General features: G+C 35.3%; 18 protein-coding genes and 4 pseudogenes across 22 annotated transcripts, besides 2 other annotated features; 9 read left to right on the top strand and 13 right to left on the bottom strand.

The window, feature by feature from the left end:
* Window positions 1–204: 204 nt before the first annotated feature.
* On the top strand, window positions 205–447 carry TVAGG3_0899070 (serine threonine-protein phosphatase family; the record flags this gene model as incomplete). Its single annotated transcript, XM_001300634.2, has 1 exon — window positions 205–447. One exon carries the CDS (start codon window positions 205–207, stop codon window positions 445–447), a length of 243 nt encoding a protein of 80 aa, XP_001300635.2.
* Window positions 448–669: 222 nt separating this feature from the next.
* Window positions 670–1,300, bottom strand: TVAGG3_0899060 (uncharacterized protein; the record flags this gene model as incomplete). Its single annotated transcript, XM_001300635.2, has 1 exon — window positions 670–1,300. A coding segment is annotated over one exon (631 nt), but the record flags the coding sequence as incomplete, so codon positions are not given.
* An 18-nt stretch (window positions 1,301–1,318) lies between these two features.
* TVAGG3_0899050 lies at window positions 1,319–2,140 on the top strand (annotated as a pseudogene). The gene has a single exon. A coding segment is annotated over exon 1 (822 nt).
* A 324-nt stretch (window positions 2,141–2,464) lies between these two features.
* Window positions 2,465–22,734: a mobile genetic element.
* On the bottom strand, window positions 2,704–3,663 carry TVAGG3_0899040 (uncharacterized protein; the record flags this gene model as incomplete). The annotated part of the gene is made up of 1 exon (XM_051251211.1): window positions 2,704–3,663. One exon carries the CDS (start codon window positions 3,661–3,663, stop codon window positions 2,704–2,706), a length of 960 nt encoding a protein of 319 aa, XP_051076785.1.
* TVAGG3_0899030 (phage tail repeat-like family) lies at window positions 4,276–4,860 on the top strand (the record flags this gene model as incomplete). Its single annotated transcript, XM_051251210.1, has 1 exon — window positions 4,276–4,860. One exon carries the CDS (start codon window positions 4,276–4,278, stop codon window positions 4,858–4,860), a length of 585 nt encoding a protein of 194 aa, XP_051076784.1.
* TVAGG3_0899020 (uncharacterized protein) lies at window positions 4,893–5,250 on the top strand (the record flags this gene model as incomplete). The annotated part of the gene is made up of 1 exon (XM_051251209.1): window positions 4,893–5,250. A coding segment is annotated over one exon (358 nt), but the record flags the coding sequence as incomplete, so codon positions are not given.
* TVAGG3_0899010 (DNA/RNA polymerases family) lies at window positions 5,505–6,712 on the top strand (the record flags this gene model as incomplete). The annotated part of the gene is made up of 1 exon (XM_051251208.1): window positions 5,505–6,712. A coding segment is annotated over one exon (1,208 nt), but the record flags the coding sequence as incomplete, so codon positions are not given.
* On the top strand, window positions 7,192–7,455 carry TVAGG3_0899000 (uncharacterized protein; the record flags this gene model as incomplete). The annotated part of the gene is made up of 1 exon (XM_051251207.1): window positions 7,192–7,455. One exon carries the CDS (start codon window positions 7,192–7,194, stop codon window positions 7,453–7,455), a length of 264 nt encoding a protein of 87 aa, XP_051076781.1.
* Window positions 7,649–8,206, bottom strand: TVAGG3_0898990 (uncharacterized protein; the record flags this gene model as incomplete). Its single annotated transcript, XM_051251206.1, has 1 exon — window positions 7,649–8,206. The coding sequence occupies one exon, from the start codon at window positions 8,204–8,206 to the stop codon at window positions 7,649–7,651; it is 558 nt and encodes a 185-aa protein (XP_051076780.1).
* TVAGG3_0898980 (uncharacterized protein) lies at window positions 8,239–8,634 on the bottom strand (the record flags this gene model as incomplete). Its single annotated transcript, XM_051251205.1, has 1 exon — window positions 8,239–8,634. The coding sequence occupies one exon, from the start codon at window positions 8,632–8,634 to the stop codon at window positions 8,239–8,241; it is 396 nt and encodes a 131-aa protein (XP_051076779.1).
* TVAGG3_0898970 (uncharacterized protein) lies at window positions 8,849–9,133 on the bottom strand (the record flags this gene model as incomplete). The annotated part of the gene is made up of 1 exon (XM_051251204.1): window positions 8,849–9,133. A coding segment is annotated over one exon (285 nt), but the record flags the coding sequence as incomplete, so codon positions are not given.
* Window positions 9,777–10,052, top strand: TVAGG3_0898960 (uncharacterized protein; the record flags this gene model as incomplete). Its single annotated transcript, XM_051251203.1, has 1 exon — window positions 9,777–10,052. The coding sequence occupies one exon, from the start codon at window positions 9,777–9,779 to the stop codon at window positions 10,050–10,052; it is 276 nt and encodes a 91-aa protein (XP_051076777.1).
* Window positions 10,081–10,281, bottom strand: TVAGG3_0898950 (uncharacterized protein; the record flags this gene model as incomplete). Its single annotated transcript, XM_051251202.1, has 1 exon — window positions 10,081–10,281. The coding sequence occupies one exon, from the start codon at window positions 10,279–10,281 to the stop codon at window positions 10,081–10,083; it is 201 nt and encodes a 66-aa protein (XP_051076776.1).
* On the top strand, window positions 11,423–11,971 carry TVAGG3_0898940 (annotated as a pseudogene). Its single transcript has one exon. A coding segment is annotated over exon 1 (549 nt).
* TVAGG3_0898930 (P-loop containing nucleoside triphosphate hydrolases family) lies at window positions 12,630–13,070 on the bottom strand (the record flags this gene model as incomplete). The annotated part of the gene is made up of 1 exon (XM_051251201.1): window positions 12,630–13,070. A coding segment is annotated over one exon (441 nt), but the record flags the coding sequence as incomplete, so codon positions are not given.
* TVAGG3_0898920 (uncharacterized protein) lies at window positions 13,107–13,577 on the top strand (the record flags this gene model as incomplete). The annotated part of the gene is made up of 1 exon (XM_051251200.1): window positions 13,107–13,577. The coding sequence occupies one exon, from the start codon at window positions 13,107–13,109 to the stop codon at window positions 13,575–13,577; it is 471 nt and encodes a 156-aa protein (XP_051076774.1).
* TVAGG3_0898910 (protein of unknown function, DUF4108 family) lies at window positions 13,594–14,013 on the bottom strand (the record flags this gene model as incomplete). The annotated part of the gene is made up of 1 exon (XM_051251199.1): window positions 13,594–14,013. One exon carries the CDS (start codon window positions 14,011–14,013, stop codon window positions 13,594–13,596), a length of 420 nt encoding a protein of 139 aa, XP_051076773.1.
* TVAGG3_0898900 (Poxvirus D5 protein-like family) lies at window positions 14,049–14,321 on the bottom strand (the record flags this gene model as incomplete). Its single annotated transcript, XM_051251198.1, has 1 exon — window positions 14,049–14,321. The coding sequence occupies one exon, from the start codon at window positions 14,319–14,321 to the stop codon at window positions 14,049–14,051; it is 273 nt and encodes a 90-aa protein (XP_051076772.1).
* Window positions 17,021–17,431, bottom strand: TVAGG3_0898890 (protein of unknown function, DUF4106 family; the record flags this gene model as incomplete). Its single annotated transcript, XM_051251197.1, has 1 exon — window positions 17,021–17,431. The coding sequence occupies one exon, from the start codon at window positions 17,429–17,431 to the stop codon at window positions 17,021–17,023; it is 411 nt and encodes a 136-aa protein (XP_051076771.1).
* On the bottom strand, window positions 18,654–19,473 carry TVAGG3_0898880 (annotated as a pseudogene). Its single transcript has one exon. A coding segment is annotated over exon 1 (820 nt).
* Window positions 19,856–20,876, bottom strand: TVAGG3_0898870 (annotated as a pseudogene). Its single transcript has one exon. A coding segment is annotated over exon 1 (1,021 nt).
* On the bottom strand, window positions 21,462–21,851 carry TVAGG3_0898860 (protein of unknown function, DUF4106 family; the record flags this gene model as incomplete). The annotated part of the gene is made up of 1 exon (XM_051251196.1): window positions 21,462–21,851. A coding segment is annotated over one exon (390 nt), but the record flags the coding sequence as incomplete, so codon positions are not given.
* A 192-nt stretch (window positions 22,735–22,926) lies between the features above and the next one.
* Window positions 22,927–22,963: a mobile genetic element.
* Window positions 22,964–25,359: the final 2,396 nt, after the last annotated feature.

Here is a 25,359-nt window from a genome sequence, read left to right as displayed (position 1 = left end):
AAATATGAGATGGAAAGAGTTTTATACAAACCTGAAGTGGGATATAAACAACTCTATGCAGATGACGCGAACACAGGAGTTGACCCAGAGTATGTTTTCTACCAGAGGAGAAACAGAATGTATGAGCTCCAGTTAAAGAATGCTATGGAACTCAACAGGAAACGTAAGAGACTAGGCGGACATTAGATTTTTACATATAGTAAAATGGGTTTCTTCAGTAAGATAGGAAACTTCTTTCGAAATGTTGGAAGAGGTATATGGAATGGAATAAAAACCGTAGGAAGAGGAATTTGGAACGGAGTCAAAAATATTGGTAAAAGAGTAGGTCAGTTTGTTGGTATTATACCTAAAGACCCTGAACCAGAAGAGCAAGCTCCTGTTATACAACAGCCTGAACCTGCACCACAGTCTAGTTGGCAACCAAATCCAACACCTCAACCGTATTAAAAAATTATATTTTTACCGTTCGATAGTAGTTGTATATGAAACTAAGTTCTAAGTAAAACGCATGGTATAATGGAATTATTCTTTTTCTTCCATCTGTAGTAAACCATACTTGAAAGTCTGAAATACTTCCACTTGGTGGTTCATATAGCTTTGTAGGTTTTTCGTAAAAGTCATTTGCCAAGCATAAGAAAGAGTTTTGGGCGCCAGAAAATGAAGCATGAACAATAATAGCAGCTGGGTCGAAAACATCTTTAAATAAATATGGTTCATCTCTTGCATATCGACTGTAAATATTTGCTAAAGGAAGTTCGACTTTCTGATTTAACATTCTTTGCAAATAATACCATGACATTGCAGTGAATTCTGTATATATTTGTTCGTCTTTCTTTGGATTGTCTTCGTAGATTTGAAATGACACTTGTGAATTTTGTTTGTCATATACAATTCTCACATAAAGTGTGCTCTCGGTATTTGCATATTCATCAGCATATTTTGCATAACATGAATTTATTTTATCTTCTATATTTTTTAACGCAGTCTGTAGAGAAGATGAAAGGTCAACTTGTATTAGCTCAATTTCTTCCCACATTTTTCGTTTCCCTTCAGATATATAATCTATATGAAACCTTACAATAAATGGAAAACTTTTATCTTCTACAGACACAAACTTCATTCTACGAAAGCCAATAGCTTTTGTGACAGATGGGTCTCTTAACCATCTTAATGGGTAGTCAAAACGATAGCCTTCATGCTTTACGGTCTCTGTCTCAAACTTTTGACCGACATTAGTAAAAAGTTCATCTAATGGTTTAGTTGTAGCAACTCTTGAATTTTCTTTTTCTATTGGAAGCATATTTTATCTAGAATAAAAATGTCGAAAGAAACAGCGTCTATGAGAGAAATAAAACACAACCGACAACTCATTTTGCAAGCTCTAAATAAGAACACAACAAACTTTTTCAAACTATTCTAAGATATCTGAGTCATTGAAAGAAGGAAACTTAAAACTGACATTAAACCCAATGACAGATGAGTTTCTATTTCAAGACAATAGGAACCATACTGTTTGTATAAATCCAACAAAAGGAACTTTAAACGAGAAACCTATAGATGAACTTCTTTTGAAAGCAGATGTTGACAACAAAGCTGACAAAGAGTATGTAGACGATGCAATAGCAAAAGAAGAAGAAAGAGCTAACAAAGCTTATGCAACAAAAGAGGATGTTGAAAAGAAAGCAGATAAAACATATGTTGACGATGAGTTAGCATGTGTGACTAGTGCGTTAGTGAAGAAGGCATATAAGGAATATGTGGATGAAAAAGACAATGAAATTAAAGAAAGGGTTGACTGGTACCATGAACGGACATCGAAGATTTTAAAAACTAAAGCCGATACAGGATGGGTTTCAGGGTGTTTAGACCTTAAAGCCGACAAGAACCATACACATACCATTGCAAATATTGCAAACTTACAAGAAACCTTAAACAGGAAAAGTGACGTTGGACATACACATACCATTGCAAATATTGCAAACTTACAAGAAAAGTTTAGATGACAAAGCTGACAAGAACCATACACATACAAGTTTTACAACTGTTGCTATAGAAAATATTGAAGGAACGGTTGAAGAAACTGGTGGGGATGTATTAGATTGGAAACCTCCTAACTTTCAGAAGGTTTAACATCGGATAAAAACATAACAACGATGAGATACATTAGATGTAGAGATGTTTATGTCATGGAGGATGAAAATAAAGTTAAATTCACTGCTCAAGATTTATATGACAAGAAAGCAGACAAAACAGAGCTTCAAACATTAAAGACAGAAATACTTCAAACCATTTACCCGGTTGGTTCTATTTATACGTCAATGAACTCTACCAGACCAGAAGTAGTACTTGGTTTTGGAACTTGGACTCAAATATTCGAAAGTTTTTTTGTATTGTGCACACACTCCAAAGAAAACAGGTGGAAGTAAAACGATATCTGTCGACAACTTGCCACCACATAGTCATCTCTGGTACAACAAACTTTTCTGGCGACCATAGCCACTCATTACGAGACCATCCATTATACAACTCAGAATATGAAGCTGGCTATGACGTTTTATCTCCAGATTATAACCATTCAGCAAAAAAGACTTTCGACAAACTGAACCAGGAGGAAACCACCAACATCTTTTACAACAACATCTACAGGACTAGGTAAAAAATACATGCCACCTACATGACAGTTTGTGCATGTATAGAAATTGCTTAGTCGTCATTTTCAACTTCTTTAGCATATTCGTCAGGAGTTGTCTTATATTTGTTAGGAACTGTCTTTGAAAGTATACCACCTTGAACCTTAACAAGTTTGAAACGAGGTCTGACAATAGTCGTTTTATCTTCTGCTTGCAGTCTGTACATTTTGCCATGTTTGCCTAAAACTTCATAATATTCTCTTGTATACTTTCTTCTATTTTTACGAACACGAATGCGAGTACCTGTCGAGTTCCCATTGTTGTCATAGTCAATAGTATTTTCATATGGGTCGCGTTTAGGTATTTCTATTTTTACTTTGTCACCTTTCTTAAGTTTGAAGCCTGGCATTCTTTCTTGTTTGTCTCTTTTGACTAAACTATTAAATATATAGTCTTTCTCTAAGTCGGGGTTGTTTTTCATTTCTTCGGGGGAGTGGTTTCCCAAACCTTTTTGTTTACGGCTATTGTAAATATTTAAAACTTGTCTCATCTTTGCCATGGAGAAGTGTCTATATTTGTCGTCATATGACATTTCATCTACCTCACCACCTTGTGGTTGGTTTAAGTCTCTTAAGATTTTTATACAACTGTCAATGACACCAAGAGCAGAATGGTTTTGGTCGACAATGAAATATTGGTTTACATTTTTTGAACGCAGATAGTTTTTAATATCATCTGATTTGAAAGAACTTTCACAGTCAGATGTCAGTTTTGTTGGATGGTATTTGTCAACGAATATTGTCAAAGCAGTTTTCACATCTAAAATATTTTTGGACTGTAATGGTATGGCTTCACAGTATCTTGTGTTTTGACCGACAAATATTAGCCAGTATGGAGGTCCATCTTCTCTATACCTCGGAATGTTTTCCAAGATATCCATAAACCAAGCATTTGGTGTTGAACTAAAGATTTTTATCATGAGTGCTTTTTTTGTTGCCTTAGAAACATAGGGGTCCTTGTTTGGATTCGTCATTTTTTAACCCATAAGAAATGGGTTTATTTGGCGCATTAGCAGGAGTTGCATCCAGATTTTTGCCCGCAGTGGGAACAATAGCCAGAGGTGCATTTGGAATTGGAAGGAAGATTTTGAGTACATTAGGTATACTTAAAGAGAAAGCACAACCTATTATACAAACTGTACAGAAAGGTTGGGAGGTAGCACGAGATGCAGCAAATCTTATTCCAAATCCTGAAACAAGAGGAAAAGTTCAAGGATGGATGGACAATGTAGGAAGACAAGCAGGAAACTACTATAACAAAGCAAATGACTACTATAACCAAGCAGGACACTATATGGACCAAGGTGAAAGATTCTTTAACAGAGGATATAACCATGCACAACAATGGGTAAACAACAACCAACCGCAACCACCTCAAACGTGGGGAATGTAAAATTTTTTACTGAGATGAAATGAACAATACAGCATTGAGACAAATGGGCTCAAGATGGATTTGTCGGCTTCCAGCAGTTACACAACCACGTGTTTGTCAAGTCCTCCTATACCTCAGGAAGTTTTAGACCGACTTAAAAAACCTAAACAACCAGTTGAAAACAAACCAAACTAAAATTTTTTACTGAGATGAAATGACCGAAGAAGTTGAAACGGTAGATTTGACACCACAAACAAAAAGTTCAGAACCATTGTCAAAACCTGTCAAAGAACTTACAGATGAAGAGAAAAATTCAATAATAGAAAGTGCCAGGTCTGGAAATACAAACCCTAACTATAAAGTCACTTTTCATAGAAATGGAACGGCTAGTATCTCAAAAAAGAAACAGACTCTCACAAATAAAATATTGAAGTCTGAAGGAGTTTATGAGACAACAGATGGAAAAGTATATTTTACCGACCAACAGTTCATTATAGAACATCTCATTGACTTAGAGTCAAAATATTCTAAACTTTACAACAAACACAAAAAGTTGAAAGGAAAACAAAAACAAATGGCATATGATATTTATGAAGATGTTGACGACACAACTGTTCCTGCAAGTGAAGTAAAGTCAGAGGAACCAAAAAGTGACGAAAAACCGATAGAAGAAGGTGAGCCAAAAACTGAAGATAAACCAAAACCAAAGGTTAGTTTCCAAACTAAACCAAGTCAACCTTCATTAGCTGGTATGGGTTGGCGTCAAAGACTTATGGCAGCAGGCGGTTATGTAAAGTAAAGAAAAAAAAACATTTTTTTATTTTTATAAAAATGCCCCCGTATAGAATGGATAGAAGGTCTGCTAGAATAAAAGCAGAGTTAGAAAGATATGGTTGGAAAGTTTCAAAGAAGTTTAAATATAGGAAGGGAAGACCCATAAAAGTCTATGACAAACTGGCTGGTCTGACCTATGAAATGGACTTAGAAACCGCGCGCGCAAATTATCCAAACAGACTAGAGAGGTTAGAAGAAGAACGTCTTATGGACATGCCTTTCGATGTTAGTGAGCCTCAAGTTGAGGGACACGACGGCTTTGCCAGATTCTATTGGAAACATGACGAACAATTGCATCCTTTGAGACGGAAAAAAGGGAAGGGTGAAGACAAACATGCTCCCATGGAAAGAACAAGATATGCATATGAAAAGTATCGTGAAGTTAGAAGTCAAATTACATCTGGTCGAACCTTTACAGTAAACTTTGACGAAGGAAAGAACAAAGAAGGCTTCATGGGAGTACTTGCTGCCATACAAGACGGAAATAAGAAAGGATATAACCTCAGATTGACCATAACAGATTTGGACGGTCACATTTACTATGCACATGGCAATGTCACAACAGCCGCACAACTTCTTGACGCTTTCAAGACTACAAAGAGAGAACAAATGTTTGACTCCGACTCAGACATTTTGAATGCAATTGAAGGAATTGCAAGTGTAAAATTTGAATGGTACCAACCTAACCCTCAAGCAGTCAGACAACATGCTGGATACTTCCCGTTCATAAATAAGTCTGACATTGACTTGACAAGGTATGGAATTTACAATTCAATTGAAACAATTGTCAATGAACCTTGTATTCTTACATGTCTCAGGAACTCTGGTCTTGTTACAGATGAGAAGATGAAGTATCTTGAGTCATGTGTGAAGACAAGGTACATTCTCAGAGGTCAATTGGCAAAAGTTGCACCGTTGGCAAATGTCAATATCCGAGTCAACATACCTACAGCTAAAGGTTCTTCACATGACGACTATGTTGTTGACAAAGACTTACCATGGTTGAAGATTGTAATTGTCCACAACCACTTCATGTTGAACGAAAGTCTTACAAACCCATTGTTCGGAAAAGGCAAGTGCAACACTGTCAGAGCTGTTAACATTCTTTTCGAGAAAGGTTTGTTGGAACCAATTCCAGATGACAAGCTGACAGAAACTTTTGTACCAAAAGACGAAACAAACTTTTCATTGTTAGCAAGACCAAAAGTTGTTCCAGACAAAGTTCTAGTACAAAAGAAGTACACAATTCCAAAAGGAGTTGGATTGTTCGGATACCAACCTGAACCAGAAGAACTTCCAATGAGGTTGCAAGAACTTCAAGATGCTATAAACAAACTTCCATTGAGACATCCAATTGACGTCAAATTGTATTGGAGAGCATCTGAGTTAGGTCAGAAGGTTTTATATGAAACAGGTTGCTTCGACGATGTTTATGAGATAACAGGAGAAGTTTCTCAGAAGATAAGAGACTCACTTGAATTTCCACAAACTGGACCAATTGGTTGCGACAAGTTCGACTCAGATGAAAAGATATACTATGTCGACCTTAACGCTGCATACATGAGGTTTGTCCAATATATCCCGACTGGAATTCCAAACGAAGATGGTGAGTTCTCGGGAAGGAACTATACAGTTGGAAAAGTCATACAACAACTGTATGATATTAGGAAAGCTTCAAACCCCAAACTTGCAATGACACTCAAATTGCTTATGAATTCGACATGGGGATATTCCATTAAGAAACCTCAAGAGATGAAGAGTAAACATTATGAGAAGGTCGACAACTTTGTTGAAAGGTTTTCTCCTTTTGTTTTGAAGTACGAATTCACTCAAGGTCAAAGTGGCTTAGTAACCACATTAAAACCTATTGTCGAACATTGGTCTTACCCTCAGTTCGCAAAGGCAGTCCTTGACAACTACAACAAATTCTTCTCCGAAGTCAAATCCAAAGTGAAGGTTTACTATGAGAACATTGACGCACTCATGACGAACGAAGAAGGGTACAACAAACTCATTGAAATGGGCATGGTCGGTGAAAAGATGGGTCAATTCAAATTGGACAAAATTTTCACCGAAGTTCATGTCCTCTCCAAGCGTAAGTACTGGGGCATACTTGAAGACGGCACAGAAATAAAACATTGCATGAAATAAAAAATTTTTATTCGAATTTGAATCGGACAGGTCGAGTTACACCATTCTTGGTCTCAAACTCATATATAACCTGTTTGTTTGTATTTTCGTCGACTATGGCACGAGACACAAACATTGACCAAACGGACAAAAAGTGTCATTTCAGATGGTCCCGCAGCCAATCGCATTCGAGCACTTCGAAGAAGCCTTACGTTCCAAGGGAGAGGGTGTCTGGTGCAAGGCAGAGGTCATGAGACTCTACGAGCAGTACATCCTCAATGCCTGGGAGGACAAATCGTCCTTGGATTGGCAATTCTACCAACTCCTCTGGGACGACCTCCTACGCAACTGGGATGACGAAAGAGTCCAATTCAGAGGTCAGGAACTACTTGTCCAAATTATCCTTAATTTAAGCTACTTATCCAAATAAACACCTAAATTTACTTGGGGTTTCCCCCTAAAATAAAATTTTTTTACTCTTAGAACCACTCGAGGTTCTCCTTACGGTTGTTGAGCTTGTCACCGTCAATGTGTCTGACCTTCGTCCTCTTGTTTGGATTTGGAACCCATTGAATTGCGACAAGCTTGCCCATGGAGATTGAACCGTATTCCGAAGGTAAGGTTCAAGTGTCCCAAGTTGTTGAGGACTGGGGTAAGAACCTTGCCGTCTCCTTGTTGCGGATTTGGTATGGGTAGGGTTGGGAAATTTCGTAAGTGTCATCGGCAACAAGGGTTGCCCAAACTTCCTCTTCTTCGTGTTTCTCTTCTTCCTCTTCTTCCTCTTCCTCTTCTTCGTGTTTCTCTTCTTCCTCGACAATTCCTTCTTCAATTCTGTGTTCACGAAGTACGGTGTTGGAGGTTCTGTCCTTTCCGAGTACCTTCCAGATGGCGTCTATCTCTTCGAAGAAACGGTAGATGAGTCTGGCAAGGTCTCGGTTCTCTCTCGCGTAAATGCGCAAGGTTTCCGTCAAATCGTTCAGGACTTTCTCATTGGAAGCTTGGTTCATGAGGAACTCACCTTTAAGTCCCTTCATCTCTTCCATAAGACTACTTTGGAGAGTCTTAACGGTGTTTGTCAGATGAGCTTTCAAATTCAAAATTTGAATTTGAACTGGGCGCTTGTCTGGCAACATTGAAAGGACATCTGCCATTGTGTTCGGCTTCGGTGCTTGTTCGGACATCGAAAAAATGAAGTGGTTTGAGAATGACGGTTTTACTTCAAAAAGCTTGTTATGACGGTTAAGTCATACAACAAGTTTAAAATAATATCTTGTTCTTCTTCTGAACGTTTGTTGTCTCTTCCGATAAAAGTTTCGAACATGAGAACCAAAAAACGTTTTTTGAGATTGCGGAAGAGTTCAGGCAAACGTTCATATTCTGGATATGTTGGGAGCAGTTCAAAACATCTGAGCTGACTTTCGGACAAAATTGGGACAATGTCAGAAAATTCATCTTTGGTCGGACTGCTTGAAGGTAAGTCCCTTACATGTAAGTAGCTCTGGTAAAGTCTTCTCATTTCTGCTAACTTTTGGAGTATAGCTTCGTAGTTTAGAAGTTTTAATTTTAATTGTCTTATTCCACTCTTGACATCTAAACGGTAACTATCCATGAGGTCAAGAGTAGCTTTGGTAGCTTTAAGTGGAGCTATCTGTTCCTTGACTTGCAATTTTGGTTGCAATTGTGGTTTGAGCTCCTTCAAGTTCGCCGTCTATGTCGTTCTCAACGCCTTCAACCATGGCTTGAAACTCTTCATCGGTCCATTGAGATTGGTGTGGGACGAATTTAACTTGCTTCATTCAAAAAATGAAAAAAAATGTTTTTACTCAAAACGTTAAGGTTGACTGAACTGGTTGGATGTCGCCTTCACAGGTTATGTAGAACGGCTGACCCGAGAAGTGAAGGAGAGACTGAATTGCCAATTTCATATGGGGTAGGGGGTTCTCCTTGTTTGGTATTTTTATCCAAGGACGTTTGTTTAGGAACTTAACAAGAGCTTCTCTTTTGGCGTCCTTTATGCCATCGTAGGCTGTCCCGTCTGGTATTTGAATTGGAATTCCAGTCGAAGTCTCGAGCTGAAGTGTAGACCTTCCAGAAATACTGGTGAACTTGACCTTGGGCTTCATTACCCTGCGCAAGTACTGCTTAACAACTTCATTTATCTCTATAAGGTAAATTGCCTCGTCAAATCCTTCTGGTATTCCGAGTCCTTCCATCCGACAGGAAAATATTTTCCCGACAACTGGAAAAAATTTCCCGACGACAGGAAGAACTCTTCCAGTTGTCCGTCCGTAAACCATTCAAATTTTCGAAAATTGAGAACTTTTGGTCGAACTTCAGAAAAAGTTTTTCCTTCCGACAGGAAAGGTTTTTCCTTCCGACAGGAAAGGTTTTTCCTTCCGACAGGAAAGGTTTTTCCTTCCGACGGTTAAGCCACAAACAGATGTCCGACGTCCACCAACCGAGCCCATATCCCAACCAGAAGAACCGAAAGCTGCAGAACCACAACAGTCTCCTCAGCAACCTCAGTTCCAGCAAGTACCTCCGATTTACTACCAATTTCCACCTCAATGTTACTACCCACCACAAGGCTTCCCGAACTACCCTCCTCCTCAGCCTATGCCTTACTTCCCCAACCCTTGGATGTTCCAGCAAGCTCCACCCCAGCAATTCCAATTCCAATCTCAATCCAAGAGAGACCAAGAGTTCGAGGAAGGTCTGAACCGCTTACGCAAAGAGTATGCTACTACCCCAATGGAAGAAGACAGGCTTTCAGTCTCTTCCCTCAAATCGACCGATTCGACTCGTACCACAGATTCGGTTCGTGACCGTGAAGACTACCTCAAGCAGTCTGAGAGACTCTTCATCCTACAACCATTTACAGTTGGAGCTCTCAAGAACATGCGCAATTACGAAGGTCAGACACCAGCTGGAGACCGTAAAACAGACGTACTCGCAAGAGCAGTCCAACTGGTCAAGACAAAGACCGAGATAGTCGACTTCATTCTTGCAGCTTGCCCATACAAGTAAAAAAATAAACAATTACGAGTTAAACTTTTTACTCTTTCTTTTCTGAGTTGTTTAGAGCTGGTTTCTCTTGTAGGAACCTTTCGTACTCTTCCATGGTCATGTAATTGCGAATTTGGTACGCAATTCCAGGTTCGTTGTTTTTGAACCTTACGTATGTAACGCTTCCATCCTCCTCAGGGAAGTAAGCTGCTAACATCTGACCAAGTTTTCTCGGTGACTCGGAGCTCATAAAAATGTCACTTTTTAAACGTTAAGTTTTTAGTCTTATTTTACCCTTTGTTTACCCTTTGTTTGTCAAGGTAGTATTGGAGTGCAATTTCTCCAAATTCTCTGTGTCGGAGTTCTTCAGCATTTTCCAAGGTGTACCTGGAGAACTCAAAGAAGTTGTCAAGAAGATACTGCCATGCTGCTCTTCTGAGTTCGTCGGTATTTTGGAAGTGTTGCACCTTCGAGTCTTCGGACATGAAAAAAATGACACTTTTTCTATTAAACCGTTTTGGCATTTCTCATGAGTGAGTATAGTTCTGCCGAACCATTGGAAGAGAAGAAGTACTCTTGCTGGCAAAAGACAAAAATAGTTGCCTTAGTTGTCATTGCAATTGTACTCGTAATTGAATTCATTGTACTTCTCTTCACGTACATAAAACTCAAGGACGGCATATGCTTTAAGAAGCTACCATCTTACTAAGACTAAACACTTAGATTTTTCAAGCTTGACTTTTTACAATTTGAATTTTACACCCAAAAATAATGTTTAGGGTAGATGGGTATATCTAACCTGTTTTCTAACCTCTTTTCTACCCTCTTGAATTTTCATGACTTCTTCGTAAATGTTTTGTCATGACTTCTTCGTAATGAGTGTAAAGGACCCAAAAATATATTTTAGGGTAGATGGGTATATCTAACCTGTTTTCTAACCCTTTTCTACCCTCTTGAATTTGTCATGAAGTTTTCCCGAAATAAAAAATAAAGTTGGTTTTTTTTAAAAAAATATTTTTTATTTTTATTGTAAGAACATGTTAGCAGCAACAGCACCAAACTCGTTAGTCATAACCCAACTTCAATGTTAGTAGAGATGAAAAGCTTCATTCCTTCTTCATATACTTTTGAGACAGAAATCCAGAAGATAAAGCAAGAACTTTTAACAAGTAATTTAGACTGTAGTGCGAAAGATGAAACAAATGAACAGTATCTTTATGAAATGCAGGATATTATTGACCATTTACCAAATTGCCTGAAATCCAACAACAAAAACTCACTATTAGAATTCGATGAAATAGAAGTCAAAGCAACTGACTCAGTAGAAATAAAGAAGTTCATTACGTAAGGTTAACTATGAGTTTCTTGGATTTCATTGCAACCACAAAGTCATGGACAAGATTGCGACATGGTATATAGAACATCTCTGACATATACAAATCTGGGGAGTTTAAGACCTACGACAACTTTGTTTCGTTAGTTGCAAAATGTGTATGGCAGATAAGAGATAAAGATAGAAGAGGTAAAGTATGGAATGAACAGATAAAACCCGCAACTTTTGAGTTAAAGAAAACCATTGACGCCTTAGTCATACTAGCAGGTAAGATTTCAATGTACAATGCTAAAATGAACCCACAATGTTCAAAATGTAAAGCAGCAATGAGGAAATATAACTACTCCGTCAAAGAGATAGAACGTATGCGAAACGACTATGCTGACTTAAAGAAAGAAGTAGAGAAACCAGCAGAAGATAAAATGGACATGTTGACATTTCTGAACAAAAACTATCAACAGCTGACGATTTCCTTCTTTCAGATGTCAAGAAGAAATATAAAGAAACCTTCGCATTGTTTAAAACATTCGATGTACTGACAGAAGAAGAAGACGAAATTGTTTAGAATTTCACGAATTCACAATGTTTACCATGTAAAAGCTTATAAAATAACTGGGGTAGAAATGAGGTTAGAAATCGGGTTAGATATACCATCTACCCTAAAAATATATTTTATTGAATTCTGAGTAAAATTCTGAGTAAAATGACATATGGAACACGTACTTTTCAGTAAGGACATATGGGGTAGAAATGAGGTTAGAAATCGGGTTAGATATACCCATCTACCCTAAAATATATTTTTATTGAATTCAGCACAAAACCTCTTTATTTTTCAAGCTTGACTTTTTACAATTTGAACTTTGTTCGCGTAGATGTGAATTCTGAAAGAAGTATGAGGTCTTGTATGACTTTGTACTTCTCCATAGTTCATGTCTGTCAAACTTACCTGCCATGGACTCTTTCATAAGTTCCATGAAATCGTCTTCGGACAATCCAGGGAAAAGTATGATATCAGTAAGTATTCTTTTAACATCCTTACTTAAACTCTTTGCTGTCTGTACACAAATGACAACTGAGATGTTAAAGTGTCTGAGCTTCTTAAGAATTCGACACATGTCTTGTTCTCTGTTCTTTAACAAAGGATGAGAAGCAAAGTCATCTAAGATAAGAAGACATCTGTGAGGGTAAGTCTTCCAATCGTAAGATTGCAATTTCTTCGAAATGTATTCTATCTCTTTCTGTTTGTTTCTGAAGTGTTTCTTCTCTAATATTCTCTGCATTTCCTCATTTGGGTCTTTAAACTTCGAATTGACATACTCATTTATAGCATTGTACTTCAAAACTCTTCTTTGGTACTTCTTTATCCAATCTAACAACTCAGAGTCTTTTATACATACTAACTTAGACTTTTTTATAATATCTTTGAACGAATTGACGGTTTGGTCAAATTGACCAGAAGTACTACAAATGACTACTAACTCATAGAATGGGTTCTTCTCATCTAGTTCTTGTTGTTGTGCAGCCATTTTAAGATAAGTGAAAGTCTTACCCGACCCAGGTGGTGCGATTAGACCTGTTATACCATTCTGAGCAAATAGGAACTTGTCATGTATAGGTTTTATCTGAGCATTTTCTAACTTCCTCTTGTTCTTGTTTAAAACATTCTCAAATTTTTTGTCAATGTCAGCAAACTTTTTTTCTAACATATTTTTAGAAAAATTAAAATTTTTATCTTTTAGAAAATGTCTAGCGATTTCGCTATCTATATTCGAGACAAGCTTTTTGACAGCAAAACTTCTGTCGACCATAAAATCTTACATAGTGTAAACAAGAAAGGTGAATTTGTTCTAAAGTTCTGTTTCTGGGAATATGACAAGAACCATAAAACATTAGGCAGAGAAGTCTTTAAGTTTGTCAATGACAGACTTGTTGACAGAGATGACGCCGATTGGAAAGATGAAGTCCAACAAAAGTTCTTAGAATGCAAAGAAGGCACATGCGCTGTTCTTGAAGATGAAATAGAAAACAGAATAGATGAGCTATTAAAGGACAAAGAACTTTTACATAAATATGGTTGCGCCAAATTTGACATAACTCCACCAGAGAAGAAGAAGAAGAGAGAAAAGAAAGAAAAGAAAGTAGAAGAAGAGAAGAAAGAACCTGAACCAGAGAAGAAGGAACCAGAGCCAGAGAAGAAGAAATTTGACATGTAAAAATAAAATTTTATTTTTAGAACATTTCTGGGTCAATGTCAATGTTCTCTTCCTCTTTAGGAGCAAACACTGGCTTAGACTCTAAAATCTTTTTACCCAATTTACCTTGAACTTCAACTATCTTAGACTCATAATATTCATAGTCGTCTGCTTTCTTTGGTTCATAAGGTATAACAAGTTTGTATGCTTTACCTTCTTTAAGGTTTGAAAACCTTCTGTCAAAATTTTCTTTGACTGCTAACAAACCTTCTATGTCTAAGTCTTCAAATTTCGCACCATTTTTAGTCACAATAGCAAACTTAACTGGTTCGATGTTCCAAACTTTGTCAAATGTAGACTTTTCAAAATGGTAGAAGTAAACATTCAAATAAGCGAATGGGTCTAGTTCTTCTTTGACTTCTGTCATGTACTTGTTGACTGAAATATATTTCGTCATCTTTTCTATCGGATAAAAAAATATTTTTTTTAAATTTACTCAGAAAAATTTTTCTTTGTATATACGCCGTTCTGAACATCTAAAAGACTTTTGACATTTGCCAAGAATGTTCGTTTAGAAGCTGCCATATAACCATATTCTTGACAATATTGTTTATATTCATCGTACAATGACCTTTCATCTAAACACTCAAAGTTAGTCTCATCTATAAACAGTTCATATACACTCTTGTTTGCTTCTAACAATGTTTGTCTTTCTTCGGTATGTGGAATTTGTCTTGGATTGAACTTAGAAATATCTAATGTCATGAAATATGAGAACAAGTGGTTGTAAAAGTTAGGTGTCAAAGTTTCTGCTAAGTCGTCAAAATATTCTGTATCTTGCATATGAGAATCTGACGTTCTGACAACTACATATCTTCTGTCAGAACTTTCTAACTTCATCGGAACAACATTGTTTGAAACCATGATGAATTTGCAACATTTTCACAAACTCTTTGGTCTTTATATTTTCTTTCAACAACTCCAACTTTGTCTGTTATAAGACTCTTCAAAGCATCTGAGTTTAAAACCTTTGTTGTATCTATACTTTGAAGTTCGTTACATACTATAAGTTTCATATTCTCTATTGAAGAGTTAAATTTACCGCAGATGTTTTCTAAGTTTGTCATATTAGGGTTCGAATAGCCTCTAACAGTTTGCATAAGATATCTGTAAAGAAAGTGTTCTTACCAGTTCCTTGTTTTCCAATTATAATGAGAGCAGTTTCATTTTTAGCACTTGGATGTTGTAAGATGTTTGCAAACCAACATAAGATATACTCATAGACTCTTTCGTTTCCATTGCATATAATTTCTTTGACATGGTCTAACCAAGCTTCTATAACATTTTCTTTCCATTCTACTTGTTCGTATTTATATCCAGTGAAGATAGAATAGAAGTTTGGAGATGGTGTATAGAACTTTATACCACGAACTGAAAAATCTTCAACTTTGACAATAAGATATCCCAAGCATCTAACATCTTCATGCCAACTTGTACGACTTTTATTTTCTTAAGTTTTGTCTACATTCTTGTTCTGACTATTGTTGCTCTTGGTTTGTTAAAGACAACATCCCATTCTTTCATAATAACATTCTGGGGCAGAGTCGACATAAATGACTAAACGTTTCAAATTCTCGACTGCTTTGTTATAGTCTCTAAATGGACACATATTTCTGAACGCTTGGAAGTCATAAAAATCTGAAACGTCTATTCTGTACATTTTTATAAAAATAAAAAAATATTTTTTTTATTCTTGACTTTGTTGTTGCATTTGTTCCATTTGTTGCATTTGTTGTTCTTGAGCTATTTGTTGTTGAAGTTGTTCTTGTAGTACAATACTTTCACCAGTTGCATCTTCCAATTCGAAACTTTCTGCCGTCATTGACAAATACATAGGACATAAAGTTTTACAGGAACAAAGTTTGCGTCAACTAAGGTTAAGTTTATGTTTGCTAAAGTGTTTGAGTTTACTAAAGCTGAAAACTCTGCATTCGAATGAACAATAGGCAAACCAGCAGAGAAAGTATTGTTTATACGCATGAGTATCTTTTGGTCATAGTAGTTTCTGTCGACATTCGAATAGCACTTTGAACCTAAGTTTGAAACAATATATAAAATAGGTGTGCTTAAAGTCAATGGAATAGATAGACCTTGTATGACACCTTTTCCTGTTATAGGAAACTGTTGGTAGTAAAAACCAGAAATAAGTTTTGTATTATAGCTCATATTGTTTATAGTAAACTCAGTCGGACATCCAAACATAATGAAACCTGCTCTAGTTGCAGCACATGTTACATCCGTCCTTAAAGTATTAAATAAGTCAACAAAACCTGTTGGTGGTATATCTGAGTAAGTATCTTCAAAGAAGTATTTTTTACCATTCACAACAACAAAGTCTTCTGGTGTCAAAAGAGCAAAACAGGCTTTAGTCGTCATCGTGTTTAAGGTTAGTTTACAATATCGTCCTTGAGGACTTTGTAAGTTTGTTGTTATAGAATTATATGACTCAGGGTTTTTAGTCGTAATAGTATAAACCACTATGTCTTCTGCCATTTACTTAGCAAGTAAATTTTAATGAAATGTTGTGGTCGTCAAATATTTTTATGACGTCTGGGAAACTATATTTTAAGTTCAACGTTTCACCTCCTTTCATAACGTATATCTTGTCAATGACATTATATGAAACACCACAGCAACTAACGTCGGGTTCTATTTCTTTGATGTTTATATCGTCTGCCTCTGTCAAAAGTTTCAATAGTTCTTTCAAACTTCATGAGGTGCGATGACATATGAGTTCACTTTTACAGGGTTGTGTTCGACCAAGTTTAACATTATACCCAAAGCTTGACAAATCTTCTCCTGAGTTTTAAGTTTGTCTTTAAGTTGTTGGTAGTCGTTTCGAATATCTGCAACAGAACTTAAGTCTCTGCTAACTTCAGGGTATGTTGGTTGTTCTTTTACAGGAACAATTGTTATACCATCTTCGTCTTCGTATGGTTTCCCCTTCAACATCTCTTTCTTTGACATTGACAACAACACTTTGACTGTTTTTTGAGTTGGTGAATTTAACTTCACATCTGCCATCGCCATTAAACCTTTTGAAACACTTACGCTTCTATTTTTCGGAAATGACATTTTACTTAGAATAAAAAGATGGACGTATTTGAGTATCTCTTCGAATTGAAGCAGAACAAAGTTTACACACACAAACAATACAAGTTCATTGACAGAATAGTTCTTTATACAAACAATGGAAAATGTTATAGAATAGCAATATTTGCTGAACCAAATATTTTCATAAAGCAAAGAAAGTTGGTATAACTGAAATGGTGAAAGTTCTTGAAGCAGACAAAAATATAACAACAAAACTTACAGATATTTCTAAAGGTAAGTTTATAATACAATTTATGTTAAAACTGGCGTACTGTCAATATTTGACGGAGAGAAGTCAGTTCAAGAACAACTTACTGACCTGCTGCCAAAATCTGCTCGATGGAAGCTGTCGTTATACCAATCTGAGGAGCCCCAGCAGGTTTCATCGAACGAATCTTCAAAAGAGCATCTTCCGTGAAAAGTGCTATTGGTTTTGTAAACTTCTTTGCTTTCAATTCATCTGGACCGTCTCTGTCACCAGTATATTGTATTTGAACTGTACCAACAGTTGAAATACCACCCATAAAGTCTTCTGAGTCAGCAAATGGAATGCCAAGCCAAAAGTTTGAACGGTCTCCATTTGTATATTGAGTGTTTTGAGCTCCTGTATGGGTCCATACTTTCACATATGGCATAATAGAACTTTGCATTTCAGGGTTAATGGTTGTTGTGAAGTTGTTGTTAAAGTTCATAGCATCTAATGTCAAGTTGTATGACCTCATATCCTCAACTGTAGAATATTCTTCTCTTGGATAATATTTGCCATCTATGTTTATATGATATTTAATACCAGGGTTGTAGAAACAAGAATAGTCATTTATAGTTCGTCTGAACAGTACAAACATAGTATCTGCATGTTTCATTGCAGTTGTTAAGGCAATATCTGTTCTTGCACCTGGGTCAGCACTTTGGTTTCCAACTTCACCTGCAAAGTCTTTGACAGATATTTGGTGTATAGGGAACATAAGTGGAACTGCAATATATTTGGCAGCTAAAGCATTTGAAATATCTGGTCCAACATATAGACTGCAAGTCTGCTTTCTATTCTCTTGCATTCAAACTTTTCGCATGTGAACTTAACTGGGTCCCAAGCAGTTCCAGCAGCATTGAAATAATAGTTTACTTCAGTGTTGAGGTTTGAGAAACCAAAGTCTAAGTCAACTTTGTCTTTGCAAAAGTCGGCGAATGACTTTTATTTGTTCCACTACTTCTGTAAGAGTGAATGGGTCTTGTGTTGGTGCAATGACTAAGTTATTTTTGCTTGGAGTAAGTTCGATAGAAATTTTTCCTGCCCAGTTTGGCAAGTATCTTAAAAACCTGAAGATGAGGAAAGATGACAAAGGAACTCTAAGTTTCAGTTTTACTTATGGCAGCAGTTCCATTGTCCAGAAAGGTTAACATAAACTCCTGGAACGTTAGGGTCAAGTCTTCTTATTTTCTCAATAGTTGCATACTGGTCTGTTTGTTCTCTAGCTTGTGGTTGTACTGAGTTTCTCAAAGCGAACCATTCATAGTTTGCCCATGTTACTGTTTGAACTAAGTCAGAGTTAGAATATATCTTATATCCCATGAAAACTTCTGGAGCATATTGGTATCCGACATAGAAAATTCCATTGCAACCTTTCTTGTCAGACAACTTGGCAGAAGGTTTTATTTCAATGTCTTGTTCCACGTATAAGAAAGAGTTGTCAATAGAAATTATATGAAACCTGTCGCAAGCAATATCTACTGTTGTTGAAGAACCTTCTCCAAACTCACCTACGTTTCCATAAGAAACAGCAGTTGTATATTCGTAAGTTCCAGGAACTATTTCTGACCTTCTAATGGCATTGTCGCATTCGTTATACCATTCGGAAACATTTCCATTCATAGCATCCAAAACTGTTGGCGTTATATTCTGAGCGGCGTACATTTCATATGAGTAAAAATATAGAATAGTTGGATTTATATGTCATAATAGAACCCACGTGGACCAAGCTTTACTTTCTTCCTGACTGAGTTTTTAACTCTTCTTTTTCCTTCATTGCCCTCTGCTTGAAGTTGTTGCATCTTTGCATTATGTTCATCTAGTATGTTGCAAATTTCCCATGTCCTTTTTGCCTTTTGGCTCTGGTCGCCCATCTCAGGTAACCTATATCCTAGAAAGAGTTTGTCATAGTTGTATTTGAGTCTTCGCGTATTGTTTGCATGACTCTTTCCTGAGTTTCCGGTTCAAGCTCTTCAAACAGTGCCTGTCCATATGGAATAAGCTCGTTTCCAAATATATGTTTTTGTAGCCATTCTGGTTTTCTTTCCATGTTACCAACAATATCTTTTGTGAATGGGAAAGCTTTACCCAATCTTTCAGTCTTGCGTCGTTTATTTCTGTAGTTGGTTTTATTTTGTCAAGGAACATGTTTTTCAATACTAACATTTCATTTGGTACTGTCCATTTGAGTTTTCTTAAATATTCATCCCTTCTCGGTTCATTGTCTGCAAAGTAAGTTTTTATGACATTTTGTAAACTTTCGTTTGCAAGGTCATGTACAATAGGTTCTCTTCCTTCGCTCTCCCTAACTTTCTTTCTAAACTCTTCACCAAATATACCATCTCTATGGTTCTGTGTAGTTCTTTGAGATAAATGTTCTAGAACGTCAGGTGTTATATTTCCATCAGCCATGTTCATTTCATACTGGTCCAAAATATCTGCATCTTTCATATCTTTCAATGGCATTAAAGCCGCGCTGAAAATACCAGCTATATCTGGTTCACCATTGACTTCCATTGCGTCTACAACTTCTTGGAATTGAGGTTGTAAGTTTATGAACCACCTATCCGGATTAGCTTTATGACCCCATCTCATTGTAGTTCCATCGTCTGCAGAAACAAAAGTAGGTTTGTTTCCATCTTGGTTAGGTTCTGAATGAACTTTAAACAATGTTTCATTTCTATATGTTTTCTTGAAATTTAACCTTTTATCTTCACCGAGTTCATCCGAAGATTGAACGTTAAATGCTCGTAAGTAAAAAGGGTTGTTGTATTTGTGTACATTTTTTTTCAGTTCTTCCATTCTATGCTGAATATTTTCATCTGGTGTTGGAGTCTTTTGTATGTCGGCAAACATTTTTCGATATTCTTCTACTATGTCAGCCGAATTTTTTTTAGACTCTTGGAAATATTCCATATTCTCCGCATACTCTTGTTGAGGGTCAAGATTTTTCGGCTGTTCCAAATCTTCATCTAGTTCTGTGAAGTTAGTTTCCAAAGGAGTGACTTGTTCGTTTCCTTCAGGCTCTTCTAGCTGTTGTTGCTGAACTATTTCTTCCATGTCTGGTTGTATCTGAACTTCTTCCTGTGGAGTTTCTTGTACCTCATCTGCTGGCATTTCATATATTCCGAGACCGTTTTTAACAAGTTCCCTATCTAAGTCATCCGCATTCATAACCTTTTTTCTTTCGTTCCGTCTCTATTTTTTACGCGTTTCATGAGAAGTTGAATTGTCATTTAGCTCTGACACCAAATATCTCGGAGTAAATTCATCATGTCATTTGGATGATATGCTATTAAATCATATCCCTTAGCGAGCTTGTATTTTCCAGGTTTGAAATTATATCCATTTGGTGCTGAGCCATAAAGCTAAATAGGTTCGGGTCAGTATTTCCTTCCTTGAACTTTCTAATAGCTTCTTTATATCTGTCACTAAAGTCAAGAGTATCTGGGTAACCATAGTCTTCTTTAAGCATTTTTAAGAATTCTTGGTTTCCTTGTTCTCTACTTCTTTTATGTCCTTGCTCTGTTTGTGGTTGTTGTTGTGCAGGGTTTTGAACTGTTGGTTGCTGTGCTGGTTTTGAACTGTTGGTTGTTTGTTGGATTTTGAACTGTTGGTTGTTGTGTTGGTTTTGGTGCATGCCTGTGTCTGTGTCCATGTGACGATGTAAATGTTTTAGGTAGTCCTGGTGCAGGTGCTTCTCTTGGAGGGTTTGGTGGTATATAAGTTCCACCAGCTGGCACATATGTTCCATCTGCAGCGTAATGTCCTACCTGACTTTTCGTTTTTAAGAAAGCATTTACTAGGTCTGTTTTGGTCTGTTGTAACTCTTTTTCTTGACTTTTCACAACAGTTGCTCTAACGGCGTCATAGGCACTTTGAACTGCCTGTCTCGTTGCTGCATCTGTTATTTTCGTCATATTTTGTGCTACTTCTTTTAACTCTTTGTCGAAACCTTCAGACTTCAGTTTCTTTCCAGATGAGAAATCGTTCACTTGTTTCACCTTACTATGAAGAGCTTCGAAGGCGTTCTTAAAGTCAGCATTCGTTAAAGCTTCATTTGAACTGTCTTCATCCGCTTGTATTTTTGTCCTTATTGACCCTATGAGTTGGGCTGCTTTAGCGTTGGCTTGGGCATCTAACCAGTCATTGTTAGCTTTTATATATTCTGCGCTTTTCATTGCCTTTTGCATGGCTGCGTCGTTATTTTTACTTTCTTGTGCTAAGTTTTCATACTGTACGGTTTGGTTTTGCAACTGTAAAAGTTTTTCTGCCTTTACATTTGCTTCAACTTCTTTTTTATACTCATCGCTATCCATATATGTCTTCAGGGCTTTTTGTTTTATCTCTTCATCTTTCAGTACTTTATATTGAGTAGTATGGTTTTTCAAATTTATGACATCTTGTTCCATTTTTGCTACTTCTGCTGCTTTTTCTGACACTTTTTTCGCATATTCCTCTGTACTTAGTTCTTTCAGTTGTTCTTCTTTCTTCTTTTTCTCTACGTTTAACTCATTGAGTTTCTTTGTGTGTCTGTCATATTCTAGTTTCTTTTCGTTTTCACTTATTTGTTTCTGTATGTCTATGTTTGACTTTTTGACATCTGTTATTTGATTTTTGAGTGAACTCAAATTCATTTGACTTTGAGGGTTATAGGCTGTTCCGTCTGCAGCTCCACCATAGCCTGCCATTTTCGCTAAAAGTGCCGCTCTTAAACCTCCACTCTGTGCACCAACAACTCGGTTTAAAAGCATAGGATTGCTTGACATTTGTTGCAACATAGTGGGGTCATTCAGCATTTGTTGTTGCAACTGTTGTTGTGGTGTCAGTTTTACTATTGGATGTTTCAATGCTCTCTTCCTCTTACGTATATTCTTACGTAGCTTACGTGGCATTTTAAGTGAAGTTAAAAAGCGGCTTTTGACAGATGTTTTATTGTGACTTCTTCGTAAAGACTTTGTTGAGATTTCTTCGTAAATGAGTGTAAATGACCCAAAAATATATTTTAGGGTAGAAGGTTATATATAACCTCTTTTCTAACCTCTTTTCTACCCTCTTGAATTTTCATGAATTTCTTCGTAAAGACTTTGTTAAGACTTCTTCATCTAATTTCTCATGAACTTTCTTGTCTATGTTTTGTTGAGATTTCTTCGTAAAGACTTTGTTGAGATTTCTTCGTAAATGACCCTAGTAGTATATTTTTGGTGTAAATTTCATGAAAATTCAAGAGGTGAAAAATTAGGTGAAAAAACAGGTTATATCTCACCTCTTCACCTAAAATATATTTTTGGTGTAAATTTCATGAAAATTCAAGAGGGTAGAAAAGAGGTTAGAAAAGAGGTTATATCTAACCTTCTACCCTAAACATTATTTTTGGTGTAAATTTCATGAAGAAATCTCAACAAAGTCTTTACGAAGAAGTCTTGACAAAGTCTTTACGAAGAAGTCTTGACAAAACATTTACGAAGAAATCTTGACAAATTCAAGAGGGTAGAAAAGAGGTTAGAAAAGAGGTTATATCTAACCTTCTACCCTAAACATTATTTTTGTCTGATTTTACGAAGAAGTCTTGACAAAACATTTACGAAGAAGTCTTGACAAAACATGAAAACATATATAATTTGTGAAAAGTGAAACATTATATAATGTTTTCGACCAAGAAGACTAACAATTTTCCGAATAAAAACTTCATTTATACTAAACATCTTCAGGGCTAGAAGGCACGAAGTGCCTGGAAGCCCCACTACCCTTTTTTTTTTTTTTTTTTTTTTTTTTTTTAAAATAGTTATATATTAGAAAATAATATGAGTTTATGTGATATTATTTTTCAGAAGATTTCATTCTATATGCCTATGAAAAGTACTCTCAAAACTAACTTTTTCCTAATTATAATTAAATCTAGAATATTGTATTATGCTTAGTATTATTTCATTTTTCTCATTCAATTTAGAATTTACAAATGTCAAAAAATTGAGAGCTGTCACTTTTGATGAATTTCTGTTTATTACAGCATTGTTATTAATAATGAAAAATAAAGCTTATTTCAATGAAAATTGTTCTGCAAATTTATTTCACTTTTGACCTCACTTTTTCCGTAATTCAATTTTTTACTTTTAATATTTTAGATCTTCATAATATCATTTGAAAAATTAACCATATAAAAAAATCAAGTTATCAATTCACTTTTTCCGTAATTCAAAAATCAAAAATATAAATAATATATCTTTTTATCAAATATTATTATTATATTCTATGAAAAATGAGGTCCGGAAATTTTGCGGATTCCCGTAACTCAATTTTACGGAAAAAGTGCAGTAAACTATTCAAAATACGGAAAAATTGGTGTAAACTAATGATTTTACGGTAAAATCACGGAAAGTCCCGGAAGAATATATGTGCCTATATGAAATTATACAAAAATGAATCAAACGCATTTTAAAAGATTGTTCTTGTATTATAAATGCTATTCGCAGATTTATTAGTTGAAGAAAATTACCAAATTTTTGCCGATTTACAAAAAATGATTTACAAAGCATATTTTTATAAGGCTTTAAAAATCTTTAAAATGTGACCGGTGACGGAAATCCATGGTAACCAACCACGGTTCCCGTTTGGAATGCCATAGACGCATGTATTGGTATTACTATTTTTGTATATTTTGAGAGAAAATCCCTAAAAAGTGAGAAAATCTAAGACGGTTTGAGAAAATATATAAACTATTGAAAATTTGAATTAAACTTCTAATTTGGAAAAAAGAAATTTGGAAAGAAGAAAATTCAAAAATCGAGATTTAGACTCAGCATCAAATGGAGAACATTATGGGAAATAAAAAAATTTTCTTGTGAAGAAATAGAGTTTTGAAAATTTTATTGTATGTAATGAAATAAACAAATATTAAAATTATTTTTTGATAACAAGAAAATTCCCAATAGAAAATATTTGAGAGAAAGAAAAAAAGAAAATTGAAAAATATTACTCTCCTTTATATTTCATGAGATTTTAAATTTATTCTCATAAAATTGACAATTTTATACGTTTAGATGAAAATAATTGATTTTGCTTGAAATAAAAATTATTGTTTGTTTACAGCTATCAAATAGATTTTTGCTATTTTGATTAAAATTTGTTAATCAAATTAATAAATTTTTTGTAAATATCTTAAATATCTGGATCACTCACTGATACAATGAATTGAACGATAAAAATAATACAAACTCAACTAAGTTTCCTGTCTTTCAACTAAAAAAAATTATGCAAATTAAATTAAATTGTTTATTCAAATATTAAACAAAGATGAAGTAATTACAGTTATCATAAACTTTATGAATAACTCTGTAATTGGTTCAGATTTTCGTAAAAATATTTTTATTAATATCGATAAGAATACGTTTACCTACTATCACAACATATCGATAAACAAGAGTAGAGTGATTTTTATCATCGAAACTTTTTAAAAGCTGTAAGCTGGAAGGAAAAATCTTGTTTTTTCTGAGTTAGTTGTAGAACTATTGATGCACGAGTTATCATTGTGATGTAGAAGGATGTCAATGTACTGACTGAAGGATATGAAGTGAATTGAATTTCATTGCATTTCAATTTGATCAAAATTTGTTGAAATGATATGAATGTGTCAACATCTGTATCACTCTCTTTCACTCCTTCCCTATTCTTTCGAGAACGAAGCTAGCTCAGCTTTCGCTGAGCGAATTGACACTTTTGATGCCCTAAACGTACATACTCTCAAATTTATCGAAAAAATTATACCACCTAAACTAGTATATTCTTATTTTAAATATGATATTATCCTTAGAATCCACACTAGAATATATTTAAATCAACTTTTAAAAAAGTTCGAATCCTGCGCGTCTCACTTTTTAAATTTTCCAAATGGAAAATTATATTCTCCTAAAATGAAAACAATTTTCCGAATTGACATCCTTAAAATAATCGAAATATGAAAGAAATAAAACTTAATAAAAAATGAACGTTTATAATTTTTCATTATGGATTATCCAACTCCAACTACTGATTTCCTTGATGGATCAACACATGATCACTTAATGTTACGGTTCCACATATGATTTAGATCATTCTCCTTAATATTTATCGAAGAAAAACGCCAAATAATGAAATTTATTTGGTTTATGCCCGCTGAAGTCAATTTAGACAGATTACAGTCCAAAGGATCCAGTAAAAATCACAATATTTTTACACATGGCCTTAATGAAAGCCAACAAGAATAAAATTCTTGCAAATTATTCAAAGAATTGTAAGTTTCATTGGCAAAAATGAATAAAGATATTGCTTATATACTATTTTAATTTACTAGCAATGATTTTTTGAGTCTTATTAAGTTTTTTTAAAAAATTAAAATATCTAAATTTACATATTTTTAAGTTTTTG

The sequence above is a fragment of the Trichomonas vaginalis genome, chromosome I, assembly GCF_026262505.1.
Source record: "Trichomonas vaginalis G3 chromosome I, whole genome shotgun sequence".
Lineage (NCBI taxonomy): Eukaryota > Parabasalia > Trichomonadida > Trichomonadidae > Trichomonas > Trichomonas vaginalis.
The sequence above is the reverse complement of the archived record's forward strand: the minus strand, read 5'-3'. Positions and strand labels throughout refer to the sequence as shown.